The sequence below is a fragment of the Carassius carassius genome, chromosome 39, assembly GCF_963082965.1.
Source record: "Carassius carassius chromosome 39, fCarCar2.1, whole genome shotgun sequence".
NCBI classification, from domain to species: Eukaryota; Metazoa; Chordata; class Actinopteri; order Cypriniformes; family Cyprinidae; genus Carassius; species Carassius carassius.
Genome location: NC_081793.1, coordinates 24,572,091 through 24,587,601, shown reverse-complemented (window position 1 = coordinate 24,587,601; position 15,511 = coordinate 24,572,091). Strand labels below are relative to the sequence as shown.

Genomic DNA, 15,511 nt, shown 5'->3' with positions numbered 1-15,511 from the left:
TGACAATTAACGGAGATGACCACAAACTAATAAGTGCTGACGTGTAACACACAGACTTCACCCACAAAGTGCAAAACCCAGAGATCACGTATGGAAAGCCAAGTGGTCCATAAAACCCGTGCTTTTCAACGCCGTATTAATTTTAAAACACCGTTTTCATAACGCCGCCAGGCACGAGTGAGTTTATCTGAAAATCGTATGGACGAGATGATATACGACACGATTTTACAACCTGCGAATTCCAGAAGCAATAGCACGAAGTTGATAGACGCGTTCGACTTGAAGCACCGCTGCACGCACAGTATGACATTAAAGTACCGCGAGAGCGATAAGAGGGCGATACCTTTTTAAAAGGTAACGTTACAGTATCAAGGCCTCTATGCTTACATTTCTTTTTTGATATTTTTTTTTTTTGTTTAGGAACATAAATAAATTAATAGGGCAATATTTGATTTTTTTTACCTTTTTGATCCCATTTTCCATCTCATTATTATTAAATTAGTAAAATACAATCCAGAAGAATAAGATACCAGTCAAATGAAATCAGCATCAACATTTCAGCTTTGCAAGGCACAGAACTCTGCTGTTGCATTAAGGATTATACAGACTTTTTGAGAAGACTTAGAGGTGGCGTTAATGTATTTCATAAGAACGATGTAATGAAATGAATGTTTAAAATATAAAGTTTTGAAAATTGAAATATTAAACGATTTAAATGACTCATTTATACTTTCAAATGAAACTGAAACCGACAGTAGGTGGCAGCATGTCACTGCCTTATCAATGAATCATTTATTTAATCGATTCGTTCATTCAAGAACAAAGCAAATGACTCTCTTTATGAATTGGTGATGGATAAATCATTGACTTGCTAGATTTGTTCAAAAATGCAGGTTCATTCAAAAACGTTGTTCAGAAACAGCTGTGTGTTTGTTTGGAGATGCACCGCGATCAGCTGTGACTTTGTTTGAATTTGTTTTTAAGAAATAGAGCAAATTAAGTGTTCCTGAAATGTAAGGCCATATGTTCAGGGGCGCCTGCAGCATTTCTTCTGAGGGAGCCCTCTCTACACTGTTCGTTATGGTGAATGACAATACTGCAGTCTGCTTTCACGATCTGAGTTGAACCAATAAACATTTACTTCCTTCATTCAATCCCCATACTCCGTCTCTTTAATCTTATTTACTATCCTAACTGCATTTTTTTTCAGATTTGCCTTTGTTGTTGATGCTAATACAAAATATCAGGGGGGACTCCCATAAGTCTATTTCTAGGGGGGGTCAGCTCCGCAGTTATGCTTAATTCAGCTATGATTATCATTTCAGTTCATGTTTATATATATATATATATATATATATATATATATATATATATAATATAAAAGAAAAAATAAAGTAGTTTAAAAATTGATATTTAATTTAGAATTACATATGCTCTACTTTTGTTTCAGAATCTGAATCGTCATATATTTACAGACTAAAACAGTTTGGTTATCAGCATTCTTCAAAATATCTTCCTCAAACGCAATAAAGGCATAATGTTTGAAATAACATTGGGTTGAGTAAATGTAAATGTAAATAAACAATTTATATTTTTGTGAAACTATCGCCAACTATTTATTAAATTGAAATGATAGCCTACTCAAAATATAATATAATAATAAAATAATAATATTACTTTCTTATTAATTTAACTGTTGAATAAAATAATTTCCAAATTTGCACTCATTCATGCCTGGGGTGATAACTTTATGAGACAAAAGCTATATGTATAATTGTAAGGGCTATCCTTGCCAAATTCGCGCTCTTGCAAACTGGATGCTCTGACTTGCCGTAGAGTCCTTGTAGCCATGAGAGGTGTGTCCATGTAGATGAGTAAATAAATCTGCATCTTAAGTGGCGTGTCGCGTTAACTTAATGTCTGTCGACGTGTGGCGTTAACTTATCGCGTAACGACGCTTATTTAACGCCTGGCGGCGTTATGAAAACGGCGTTTTAAAATTAATACGGCGTTGAAAAGCACGCGTTTTATGGTCCACTTGGCTTTCCATAATCACTGTTTACCAACCATGACATTTTATGTCTGCAGCTTTTTTTTATAAATCAGAATTGCAAAATTTAAACACAAAATTAGAAAAGAAAAATTAATAAATATAATAAAGAAATCAGAAAATTCTGAAGGGGGAAAAGTTCAAATTGTAAGACTGAAAATTCAGAATTTATTAATTAATTATTAATATTATTATTTATTTTTTAGAGAAAAAAGTTTCCATTAAAAAAATATATATATAATAATAATAATAATCTGTCAATGCGGTAAGACAAATAAACTTAGGCTACTTAACAGACAAAATAAGGTTATTTTTCTAACCAGACTGGCAGATATTTGACTTGTTTTAAGCAAAACTTAGCTTCATTTTGAAATTTTTTTCAGAAAACAACTATTGCTTTTGCTTATTAAATACATAAATGTATCTTGATTGAAGAATATTTGAATATTAGTACTGGAAAACAAGAGAAAAATGGTCAAATTAACATGATGCTTCACCTGAACATTTAGTTTAGCCAAAAAGTACAAGTTTACATTTCCTCTGTTGGTTGTTTACGCTGTTTCAGAAGGAAATCATTGCATACCATGATCACACATGGCACATGTACGACTGCTATAGCTACAGGCATCTTAGTAACTTGCCTAATTGATTGTAAACCCCATTTATTTATTTATTTTCCAACAGGTCTGTATCACAATACACCAGATGTTTCGTCTCCACAGTGTAGCCAATGTTTTCCATTTGGCTGTTCTCTGGAAGACTAGGGGTGTCCTAATTACTGCCAGCTCCAAAAAAACAACTTTAAAAAAAGAAAAAGCAAAAGCACCTCTGGGCCTCTGGGGATGAATTAAAAGACATATCAAAATAAGGCATCTGTCGGCAATACGGCGGCCTTTCACAGTGACTCATGAAAAATATGAGCGACTTGATTCGGCCTCATAGATCCTGATTCAACCGTAACCACAATCCCTCTGTTCATTTCAAATGCACTACAGGGAGAGTGCTGCATGGCAGTGAATACTGATCACTTGCTCATTTGCTCTAGGAGCGCTTTTTGGCACAACACTGTGCTCTCTGTGGCACTGGCAACCCTGAACAGATAGCCTTTGTTTATTGGCAGGAATATGTCTCCGGCGTGAGTTTGCTCAAATAATCTCTGCCAGTCAAAAATCCAAGCGTTTCCCAAAGAGGCAACAAGGAAAAAGCATGCCAGTATTCCAAGTAAAAAAAAAAATAAATAAATAAAATACAAAAAGTGTGTTTTTTTTTTCATTATTTTTGAAGGATGTACTTCATTATAATGAGCTGACTGATAAATATGAAGTAAAGGCAGCCAGGATTTATCCTGGCATTGCTTTCATTTGCCTTTGCTAATTTGCGTAGCACAAAATTAGCCTTTGACTCGGAGCAGCTTTAGGAATTAAATCCCCTGCACACACACTGAGGGATTGTCAGCCAAGCACGGAGAAATCATTGACAATTCTTGTCAGGTCGGCGGTGAACACTTGCTTAGTACTGCAGAGAGGAGATTGTGAAAATGAGAGCCCGGGCCCAGAACAGATACAGAATAATTATATATTTTCCCCACCACCCTTTCTTTCTTTGTGTATATATTGAGCTCGCGCAGACTAGGACAGAGTCATATTCAAGTTGACTAACTTGACACAAACACTTTGGTGCAATCTTCCTATCGCTGGCTCTCCCTACCCCAGTCGCCCCTTTTGTGGTTTCACTGTTCGCCATTAATCATAAGGCCACGCGGTTCGCACTGTAGTTTTGACAATTTTTTTTCTGTCACTCGTGGAGGTTTACAACAGATTTCTTCGCATGCAGACTCTCTGAGGAGTTGAAAAGTGCATGAACCCAAACTTGGCAAAGCTCTCTCTCTCTCTCTCTCTTTCTCTCTCTCTCTTCTAATCTCCTCTGCTGGCTGTGGACTCTGCTGGTTCATTTGAGTGGATAAGGACACACACTGCAACTACTTAGATAGCTGGAGGTTCCTGTGAGGCCTGACTTTTCTGTGACAGAGTGAAAAAAAAAATATCAGCAAGATCTTTATCACACTTTAAAAATTTAATAAAAATACAAATTGCAGTATAAGTGCATATAAAATATATTTTAGAAACATACTTTCCTACTATACTGTAGGCAAAAAGTGTAGTCTATCTGATTCACAGTATTTATAAAACATTAGTCAACAAATACCCAGGTGGCATACTACTTCCAGGGAGATGTTGGAGTGTGCATCCAATGGCTATCTTATAAAGCCATGGGATAATATTTGTGAATGGCAATGTAGTATGCCCAGATTACATTATTACTACACATATTCATGTGATATAGAAAATAATATTTTTTGTTGCAAAGTACTTAAAGAAGTATCTACTGAGAGAATTATCTACAACTATTTGCTTGTTTGGATGCAACCTCAATGTTAGCAGGTTTTTTTTTTTTTTTTTTTTTTTGTACAAATATTTGGTATGAATGTAAAAAAAAAAAAGTACACTTTTATTGTATCTTTCTGTAAATTACCCACACATAGCTTGTATCAAAGTGACCTTTATATCTTACAAAAAAAATCTATTCTGAAAAGATCTTCAGTCTTGGTGTAGCGATGATAACATTTTATATTTAGAATTGCCATTCTACACAACATAATTAGTTGACATTTCAGTAGTGCTGCAACTGTCATATTAACACGAGTTTCCCCCCACTCTGTCTATTCATGATGTGGTTTTCCACGCTCAGATGAGTTTATAATCCTGACAAGTCCAAATGAACCTGTGCTAAATATTAAACATTCAAATGTGAGTCATCATTCCATAAATTTTTCATTATTGGTGTTTAAAAAATATATATTTTATTTTTATTTAAATATTTTATTTATTTATTTTTATTTTATTTTTTTGTTAAAGTTCCAAGTATTTACGTGAAGAGGATCAAAAGGGTTAGGTAGACACAAGAAGAGAGCTCACCAGGAAAACAGAACAGTATGAATGGGTTTATTTGCACAATGCATTGTGGGGCTTGGAGAAGGTTAATAGGATTTTTTTCACATCAATAGCGCTGATGGCACACCATGTGAGCTGCTGCCCCCACATCAAACTCCTGACACAAAGGTGGGGATATGCACGGTGGGCTTCGGCACTTCTGAGTGTCTTTCTGCACAACAGGGCCATGGTTCCTAAGCAGTTATACTGACCAGTGGCTGGCCAGCAAGATGTTTCTGGATTGTGAAGTTTATATATTACTGAACCGAGCTCTCTTCTGCGAGGTTCTCCTCCAAGTCCCTCCTGCAACTGAACGAACAAATACAAATCGCAGTTTGAACAAACAAAAAGATGTGAAAGAGCCCAATTCAGTTCTCGCAGTGTTCTGGTGTTCAGCGCTCACGCAGAGAAAGGCGTCTCAAAACGCTTGAACATCGAATTTGCATATTTTTGCTCTTGTGCCGACGAATACATACAAAATATGTCAAAATATCCACCTTGGAAATTATTCAGTTATTTCTTAAGTGAAAGTAAACAGTTGAGGAAACGTTACGTATGTGGTGCAGCACGGACTCGATGTGCTTTCACACAGGACGCATTTGCAGTTCGCTACTCGGTACGCAAACGATCGCTGCACTGCTGCAGACGCAACGTTCCTGAAATGCAACTGGAATCCGTTAACATGGGTGCATAAAAAAATATGCAACGCATACCCACTGCAGACGGAGTATGTGTGAAACAGGCGTAAGGTTGATTGGACCTTGTGCAATGTGGAATTAGTTTACAGGTTTTTTAAGCACTTTGGAAACAGGAGATGAGCCCCTTTTCTAATGCACCACCTGGTTATAGACTACTCAGTTGAAGAAAAGCAATGAAGAAAGCGTTGATAGCACTGTTGTTTTATTGTGAATATTCTTCCCATTTTATGGATTATTTCTGGCTCCACACTGGAAAATAAATCCTCTTTTAGGGCTTGTCTATGTCAGGGGCCAGTGAAGGCCTTGCTCAGATAGACATAAATATGGTATCCCACAAGGCTCCATAAAGGTTGCTGAATTATTTTTATGAGGAGAACCATCAATGGCTTTGATGGCTTCTCGCTGGGGCTCTAAGTACCCGTCTATTGGCCTACACAAGTTCTCACACGTCACCCAAACACACACAAGTAAGAAATGGGGGAAATGGATGGAATGGATGATCAAGTCGCTCCACAGTGGTCTCCCTGAACCAGCATGTGGGTGTTTCGTTCTCCCTCGCCCTCCTACAGTATTTATGGGAGCCCTGTGTCTTTCTGGCACTTTAATTGGGAATGAGAGTGGACGGTAGATGAGAAGCGGGCCAAAAGCATGTGATTGCTGTCAAGCCAGAGAAACGCGCAGCCAGAAAAAGAGGGAGAGATAGAAGCATCAAAGCTCTGGGAAGAAGGCCAGGACACTGCTGAGTCTGACACTTCCTCAACCGACGGACTCTTCGCAGTAAGCGCTGGTTTGTTGCCTTGTCACATAAAATGCAATGCTACAGTATGAGGGTGGAATCTCATTCTTGTTTTTGATTGATTTATTGTTTTATCCTCACCCACTCTTGCCTGCTTGCCTTTCTGTTGCACACACACGTTTCTTCTCTAGAATTATTCCCCACAAAACAACCCTGCACCATAAGAGAAAAAAGATGTTGATCTGTCTGTGCTACCACTCCTCTCTCCGCCCCGAACCTATCACACGTTTACATTTAGAAGATGAATACGATGATGAAAGCAGACGCCTTTGACGTAAAATTGGCCGACCCCCTCCTCGGATGCACTGGGGTTGTAACTGCTGCTGTCTCTGCCGTCTGATGCCGGTGGCTTGACAAGTGCGCCGCTCTAATCAGACGCCACACGAGATGCACTTCAGCTTTTTTTATTTGAACCGAATCATGTGGCACCGGTAGGCCCACCTTTCAACAAATGACATGTAGAGGTTTGCCTCTCAACTGATTTGTGTCCTGACTTGATCTTGGCTAAAAAAAAAAAAATGCATCATGTGTGCATTTTGAAAGCTGGGACATCTGCTGTTATTATCAGGTCACGGTTATAATGTAAGCCTTTGATTTAAACCCACACAAGCATATCGGTTTTGAGGGTTATATGGCACTTTGTATCCCACACATCGATTCATTCTAATAGCCTACATTCACATTGATTTTGTTCTAATACATCATTAGCCATAGTGCTGAAAGCATTACCCGTTAGGTATGAGTTCATTTGATGTTCTTGATTCATGTTCGTTACTGACCCTTGTGCTTGTTTGTGTTGTGTGTTAATGGTCAGACTGAATGTAATTGCTCATATTATACTGTACAGTAGCTCACTAGCTACCACATGGTCATAAGTTCGATTACCATTTCACAAATGCTCAGATCCATTGCATTAAATTTATATATTTTATCAGTCCATGCATTCTTTGGGAATCGAACCCAAGACCTACTAGAAGGAGCTTGCACAGTTTTGGATATGCACTTTTTATATGCACATTATATAATATAAATTATATAATACAAATAATATTTATTTGATTGCATACTCATCTATATCCCATGTTACCGTATTTGAAAGAATACCATGGTATTATCATCATGGATCTATGTTCGAACAGTTGTGTAAAGGGTAAGGGGTAAATAATAATCTCCACTTATACATGGTTTACCCTGAAAGTATGTAATGTTTGAAAAACTTTGACTCTACAAAAAGATGAGGACACACACTTTATCACAGTTATTGTTTTTAAAAAGAGAACCAGTCCTTACCTTTCCAACATACTGTTTCCCAGTTCCCGTCCACTCCTCTAAGAGAAAGAAACTATTCCACATCCATCCTCGTTTAGTGCGCTGTAGAGTCCGTCCATCCCGATCCGTCGTGCTAATTCCAGGCACTGGCCGGATCAGTGTATCACTCCAGCCCAGCAAGCAGAACAACAGGAGGAAAGTAAGTTGATTGATTATCATTGTATCCGATCACTCCTGGAGAGTCCTTGATAAGGAATCAATTAAGAAACAGAGCTCTGCATTGAAGATACTGCTGAATGGTAGGAGTGACGAAATGGGGCATCTTATCCTTAATTCTCCTAAATTCTGTCTTCTTGGGGCCTGTGACAGATAGAAAAAGATCATTAAGAAACCATTTCAACACAATATCAGCAGAAAGCTACGTGTTTGCTAAATTACCTCAGGGTCGAGTGCCACAGATGACAACGGCACTCTAAATTTGTGTTAGCTGTCTAAAATCATGTTGGCTAACTAGAAAACGAATCGTTAATCTTGATTGATCGCAAAGGATTTAGTGACTCGATTTTTAGAACACAGCAGTTTCTCGGTGGTCTCTAATTGATGAACTTCATGAGCCTGAACGTCTCTAAACATTTTTCTTTCCTCACTCTGCATAGATTTGCAGTTACCCCCCAAATGGTCTAAAAGTCAATAGTAAACTCAAAATGCTGAGGACTTCAACATTTATAACACAAACTAGCGTAAAAGAAGCAAAGGCAGCAGCTCAGTGAAGCAGTCTCTCCTCCAGGACTAGTTCTGATAGGTAATTTGGAGGATGTATGCATAATTTATTGGCTTTTGGAAGTTAATCCTAATAAATCTTTCTTCGCTCATTTGACGAAAACCCATTTTCCAGGAGTCTGCAGAAAAAGGCCAAGGAGCCAAGTTAGCCTGACAGGCATTCATTATGGCAAACGTCTCCAGGGGTCTTGTGAGCAAACGAGGAGCTGATTCATAATGTTGTGGCTTTTTTGTTTAACGATCTGAATCAAAGAAAAGAAAAGATGGGGAGGCTTGGGAAGTGGAGGGGGGAGGGGATAAAACACACACGGTGTCAGCAAGGCCAGCTCAACGAACAAAGTGAATCATTTATTTTTCTAAGAGCAAATTAGGGCTCTGGTTCTATTTGATGTGACTGAAGTTATGCATGTAAATGAACACTGTCATGTGAATACGAATCAAATAATTTACTTAATGAGATATGGATGAAGTTAGGAATTATTCAAAAAGGCAGCGTTTGAAAGTGTGCAGACTACTCTAATTTGTGAAATCACTGGCTTTTCTAATGCAAGTAATGAATTTTGTCAGCCCCAGCATGGAGGCCTTTTGTGGCCCATCTTCTATTCAGACACAGCCTACTGGATGTTTCAGTGCAGCCCAGGGTTAGCTAGCAGGGCAGAACTTTTACATTAAGAAGATCCTTATAAATTAATCATGATTTTTATTTTCATGAGACTAAGCTGAGTCTTTCACGTCTGGTATGAATCACAAAACTGGCATAAACTTTGACGGTTTGTGTCAATGCATGGAAAGCGGCAGTCACATTTGATTTTGGAGTAAGGGTCATACTGATTGTTCAGGAGCATGTAATCAGCAGCTGGCATGAAAAAACCTGTTCAAGTCTCCGGCGTGACCTTGACGGACAGATCCAAATAAATATCCATCTGTCAGTGTCATGGTCCACGACCGACTTGATTGATTTAATGGTTTCTATGACACGTTTTCCATCCGTGGTCTTAGCTCAAGGGCAAGCGCGGACAAAAGAGTAATAAAAATGAGGTCTGATTCATGCATGTTTATTGCACGCTCTTTCAAAGCCTTATGAAGCTGGTGCTCCCTTCTCAGAATTTGCTCTTTCATGATTTAATAGAGTTCTCAGTGATGTGTCATATAGCTACATATTTTATCTTAGATCTTTCTCCTAAAATTGCTTAGGAGAAATAAAGAGATGCACAAATTGCTCACATTGAGTAAATGTACAGCCCTATAAAATAAATGTGGATTGCAGCACAGATAATGTAGCCTAATGCAAACTTAACCTTTCTAAGGAGAAATATCAAATCTGAAATGCAGGAGATGTTTATCATTTATATATTTATCTTTATATTTGTGTGGTATATTTGTGTACCACACAAATATAAAGATAATTGTGGTTTTGGGGCAACATGTAATGAAAAACGAAGTGTAATAATGGGAGTAATAATTGACCAGATTTTCATAATAATATATCATATTTCATATTACTATTAATTGGTTATGTATAACAAAATGTGTAATAAACATGTTTTTAGTACCTGTCTCCTCATATGACAGAATTTCGTAACAGAAAGTCATATTTTGATTTGAAACCCCATAATATTTTCTTGAGATGTTGATTTATGACACACAATAAAAAATTTTGATTTAAATGATAATTACCAAATATTATCATATTTCCATAATAGTGTCATTAGATTTATTTCAGACATTTTGAAGACCAAGGAGAGGGAGTTGTCATGGTGAAACATCCAAACATTTAGTAACTCTGAAAAGGCCTGAATGTGCTCTGTACAGGACACCCAGACATAAAACTGTGGCCTGTACAGTCTCAGAGAAATTCATGAATATATAATGTCCTCATATGAGGCCGCAGGGTCTTAAAAGGTTAAAACATAAAAAAATAAAAAAAATCCACACATATTGTATATGCTGAAGTCACAAACAATTTGTGGTGCCCATTGTTCATGAGCATTATTGGAATGTCTTCAGGGTGCTTTAACAACTCTTGTTATCTTGCACTCTTAGCCTTTCCACTGTAATGTCAAGAACATTCTGAAAAAATAAAATAAAAAAATAATTGTGTGCACCAATTTATGGGTTGCGATTCTCATTATTGCATTTTCTAATTATCATTCAAGGCTGTCCTTGAGGTTTAATAGCATTCTGGATATTAATCTTTGCTACAGCATGCCTTTTAAGCATTAGGCCAGCTGATCCTTTTTCTTATTATTTATTCCTGTTACTATACAGTACAAGAAAGAAAAGCTATCTTGCCAGATGTTTAGGACTGTCACTTAATTATCTCACTTTGATTAGTGCATTAAAAACTTGTTTATGTGCGGCTATAATGGAGGATATGCGATACCATGGGGGAGGAACGGAGGAAGCGCGAGGGAGTGGAGCGAGGAGGAAGAATCTTCTCACTTGTCCTATTAAGAGCATCTAATTAGTGTGTACATGTGAGTTTAGGCGTATGTAGACATGCTAGTCTAGGTATAATGAGGTAATGCTATAATTATGAATTAATTAGTGGAGAGAATGGTGAGTTGTCCTACCAGAAAACACAACACGGCTGACCCTGTTGATCAGTGTGACACTGAAAACATTTTGTGAGCGGCATTTTGCAAACGGAAGACTAAGTTCATGTTTTGCAATTTGATTTGACTTGATTGACAGTGATATACAGTTAAAGTCTGCATTATCAGACTGCTCTGATGAACACAGACCCGCCGTAGTCTTTCTATGTAATTGCTGTAGTCCTGTCTGCAAGGTAGTGCTATATTTCTCCCGAGGTTTCTAAAAGCAGTCTGGGGCAGCGTTGTCTTTAGGGAATACATCTGTCAGAGTTCAACACAGCTTCGTTCACTCATGCTATAAGCCTTCAAACACCCTCCTCTTTTTCTCCTCAGTATATTCCCCCTAAGACCATATCAGACATGGATCATTTAGGGAAACTGGGTTATTTCTGTCCACATCTGACTGTGTTCTGATGGATGACTGGAGCCATATGTGGGATACAGAGTCTTGTCATTTGTCGTGCTTATTATGGCTGGGCAAAGTTTTTTCAGCACTTCTTGTTTTAGTGACCTTGACATCTCAAGCATTAAAGGATGGAGACTTCATTCAGGTTAAAAGTTTGACAGGAGAACTTCACTTCTGGAAACAGGACGAACAAATCGCTTAATAATAAATAGACTGCATACTCTCTAAAAGATTGAAATATTGCCCGAGGCCTGTCTGATTTCTGACAATCGAAGCAGCCTCACGGTCTTTCCAGATTACTCGCATGGCGTCAAACTCTCTGCCACGGTCAGATAAAGATTTGGTTTTTGTTACATTTGCTGTAGCAGAGGCCTTCCTTCGCTTGAAATTTAGGGTTGGGGCTTGTCGAATCTGGATGGTATGGCTTTACATGTTTGTTTGTGAGAGTGTTTAAAATGACTGAAGATCAACCATGATGGGCTTCATTGCTGCCTAGCACTGAATTTTGTGCCACATGGTGGAGCTAACTCTCTCTCAGATAACACTGAAGTTCTCTATCTGTCTCGCTCGGTTTCCCTGTGTGTATCATGTGTCTTTAGCCTACAATGCTGAAAATATATGCTTATAGATTTTCACTGAAGGCATGACCTAGAAATTGGATTCTGATTGGCTGATTACCTTCATTTTCAGGCTAATATCAAATTTATGTTATTGCAGGACAGTTTTTACTTAAAAAGAAATAAAGCTGGATTCCCAAATTAAAGTTGTATTGCTCCTGAGCTTTTTCCTAGCTCAGGAGATTCTCAGTTTTATGTATTTACATCCAGGCAAAGTATAGCGCTATGCAATTATCTTGAATACAATAGCTCAGAATTTCAGATCCATATTCATATTGAAATTTGACCTTGGAATCTCACAAATCTGAGCAAAGTTTGAGACCTTGATGAGATAACTTCCATAGGAGATCATTATGAGGTTTTTTTTCTCAGTTGAGAAAAATCAGGAAACCGGGAGACTTCAGGAATTCTAGGATACTTATTAATTTATTTTGTATTTTTTGCATTAAATGTAAGAAAATTTTGACATTTCATGTGATTTATTCTTGAATATAGATATTTTTTTTTCCCGAAGAAGAACCTGTATAAAACAGATTAAAATAGTTACATAAGCCTGTAAATTTCTCTCTAGACATTTGTCTCCTAAATGTGTGTGCTGTCAGTGACAGATCTTCTATTCACAGGCTTTTGTGTGTGTTTCCAAGTGAATCGATTTACATTGAAAGAGATGCTATTAGTGTGGCTAATTTAGAAAGCAGAAATGCAACGAGCACTTTAGAGGTTAATTTGTGTTGGACAATAATGAACAATCACTAATGACTTCCAATACCAAGATCCAGTTGATTGGCTGTATATAGTAGATGCAGCATTTTGTAGTGTTTATGTGTGCATGCATGTATGTGTGTGTCTGTGTGTGTGTGTGTGTGTGTGTGTGTGTGTGTGTGTGTGTGTGTGTGTGTGTGTGTGTGTGTGTGAAAGAAACAGTGAGAGTGAGTGAGTGATTAGGCATGAGCAGCGGGGTAGACTCTTGCTGTGTCCAAATGCAATACATATTTATGAAATATTCCTGCATGTCTCTCTCTCTCTCTCTCTCTCTCTCTCCCCCTCTCTCTCTCTCTCTCTCTCTCCCCCTCTCTCTCTCTCTCTCTCTCTCCTGCACACACACACACACACACACACACACAAACACACTCATGTACATCGTTTATCTTCAAACTGAGGCAGCCAGTAAAACAGCTGCCAGATGACACACAGGTCAAGGCAATAATCTGCTTATCAGAATCAACCAAAAGCATTTGTATAATTGCAGGATTCATAACAGAGCATTTGCTAAATAAAATTACCACAGAGCCTCTGCCAGCTCCTATGAAGTTTTAAGACATTGTTTGCTGTCTAAATGTATAATATTGATTTTATATGCACCAAGAACAATCTTATATGGTTGTAGCAAAGCAGTTTTAATCTAAATTATTTAATCATAACCAACAATAATTCTCCATTTAATCTCAAACAACAAACTTTACCTCCATATTGGCAAAAAATATAAAAAAATAATAATATTTTAAAACTATAAATCTGACTTCTCACAGGTAATCATGACTTCAGATGTCTAGAGATGAAATAGTTCAAACTGTTTCTAGCCAGGAATTCCCTCTCAATTCCCCACAATATAAACTCATTTTACTGAAACCTCAATAAATTCCAGACAGTAGGTCCTTGAACATTAATGTGCCAGTGTATTCACAAAAGCGACCAAACCCTCTCTTTAGGTCCTAGACAAATTTTCTGAAACCACCTGCAAAAGAAACTAATCAGCCATCTACTCACACTCTCTTTTTGCTTTTGCCACGTCTTTCTCAGTTGCTTTAAATCCGTCTTAGCCACTCTTTAATCAAATAGTTCCTCCAGTGTAAAATTATCTCCACGGCAACCACTCTTCAGGGCACATCTGTCTTAATGATAACCTTTAGATTCAGCAAGCGAGAGAAAATTACGTACATGGCTGCTCTCTTTCCGGACTCTCCTCATCAGTCTGAGCTAGAGTGGGGGACCGAGAGAGCACAAGAGCAACAAAGCTGGAGAGGGAGGGACAGACGAGAGAGAGACAGAGAGAGAGAGAGAGAGAGAGAGAGAGTTTTACCTATACTCCATTGTCTTCTGCTGTGTTTTCGGCACACTTCTATATCTCCTTAGCATAAGCTCCAAGCTTGTCACCTTCCCTCTCAGTTTTCACTGCAAGACTAAATACTTACTGTGCGAGGGAGAAAGAAAGAGAGAGAGAGAGAGAGAGAGGGAGAGAGAGATGTCTTACTGCTCTCTCTTTTTATTCTAGTCCTTTTGTCTTAAATGCTTTTTGATTTCTACTTGTCTTTTTACCTGCATTATGTCTCCTTTTTGGTCTGCCTGTGTATTATTTTTCCTTTCACACACATTTCTCCCTCTCTCTTTCTCTTTTTGAGAGTCAGGGAGATTGTGGCAGCGGGACTGAGCCCATGATTGGCTGCCACTCAGTCGTCACCGATAAAAGACAGTGGAAAAAAGAAGGGTAGAGAGAGAAGAAGAGGCTTTACTTCCCTGGAGCTGCAGTTTTGACTTTGCTTGCCATAGATAGTAGAGGGTGGGGTGGGGGGGGTTTGGAAAGATACACTGACAACGTCTGAGAAAGGCGGAATGCGAGAGGGAAGAGGTCAAGGAGATGAGGGCCACGGGCGTTAGAACCGCAGGCTATAGATGGCGGTAGCGATCCACAGCTAATGGACGTTGCGTGATAGATGGACTCAGCGATGCTAACTGTCCAAAGCAATCCAAGCTTGATCTAATCAGGGTTCAATGACAGTGGAATGAAGGAGAAAGAGCCCATAATAAGTAAATCAACACCAGGAGAGAGGCTAAAGTGAGGTAGGAGTTGGGGGTGGGGTGGACCATGTCCAGGCACTCAGCGGGAGCATCATTACCAGCTCTCTATTCCGGTTCATATCAGTCCATCACCTAATATACACCAAACTGATGGAAAAAGCTGTTTTTTTGGAAATAAAAACTGAAGATATCGTATATATATTACCAGAGCATTGGACAGTTAGGAAGAGTTAAAAATCGATACAGACCAACATATCTACCTGGACCAAAGTTTTAGATGATCCTTGTATCAATATGAACACCTTTGTCATTGGATAGTAAACATTCTCTGGTTTTTACATTTTTAGAGAATTATGATTAAATATGAAACAACAAAAAAAGTTAATTTGTCATCACGTTTACATTTTATGTGCATTTTGGCATCACGGCACACTGCTGTCTGCTGACTATCTAGTTGTCTATCATCTATTTGTCTATCTATCTACACATCAAACACATTAAACTGATCAAAAGTG

General features: G+C 38.2%; 1 protein-coding gene across 2 annotated transcripts in view; it reads right to left on the bottom strand.

The window, feature by feature from the left end:
- The window catches only part of LOC132121678 (cadherin-10-like), a 53,935-nt gene extending 39,564 nt beyond the window's left edge, over nucleotides 1-14,371 (bottom strand). The window contains exons 1-2 of one of the 2 annotated variants that reach the window (XM_059531341.1): nucleotides 14,281-14,371; nucleotides 7,825-8,163 (exon numbers count right to left, since the gene is read on the bottom strand). In XM_059531341.1, the coding sequence (XP_059387324.1) occupies nucleotides 7,825-8,022 (198 nt within the window). In that variant the 5' untranslated portion in view covers nucleotides 8,023-8,163; nucleotides 14,281-14,371. Of the gene's footprint in view, nucleotides 1-7,824; nucleotides 8,164-13,967; nucleotides 14,159-14,280 lie in introns of those variants that run through there. The other variant, XM_059531340.1, reaches the window with a different exon arrangement.
- Between the last annotated feature and the right edge of the window lie 1,140 nt (nucleotides 14,372-15,511).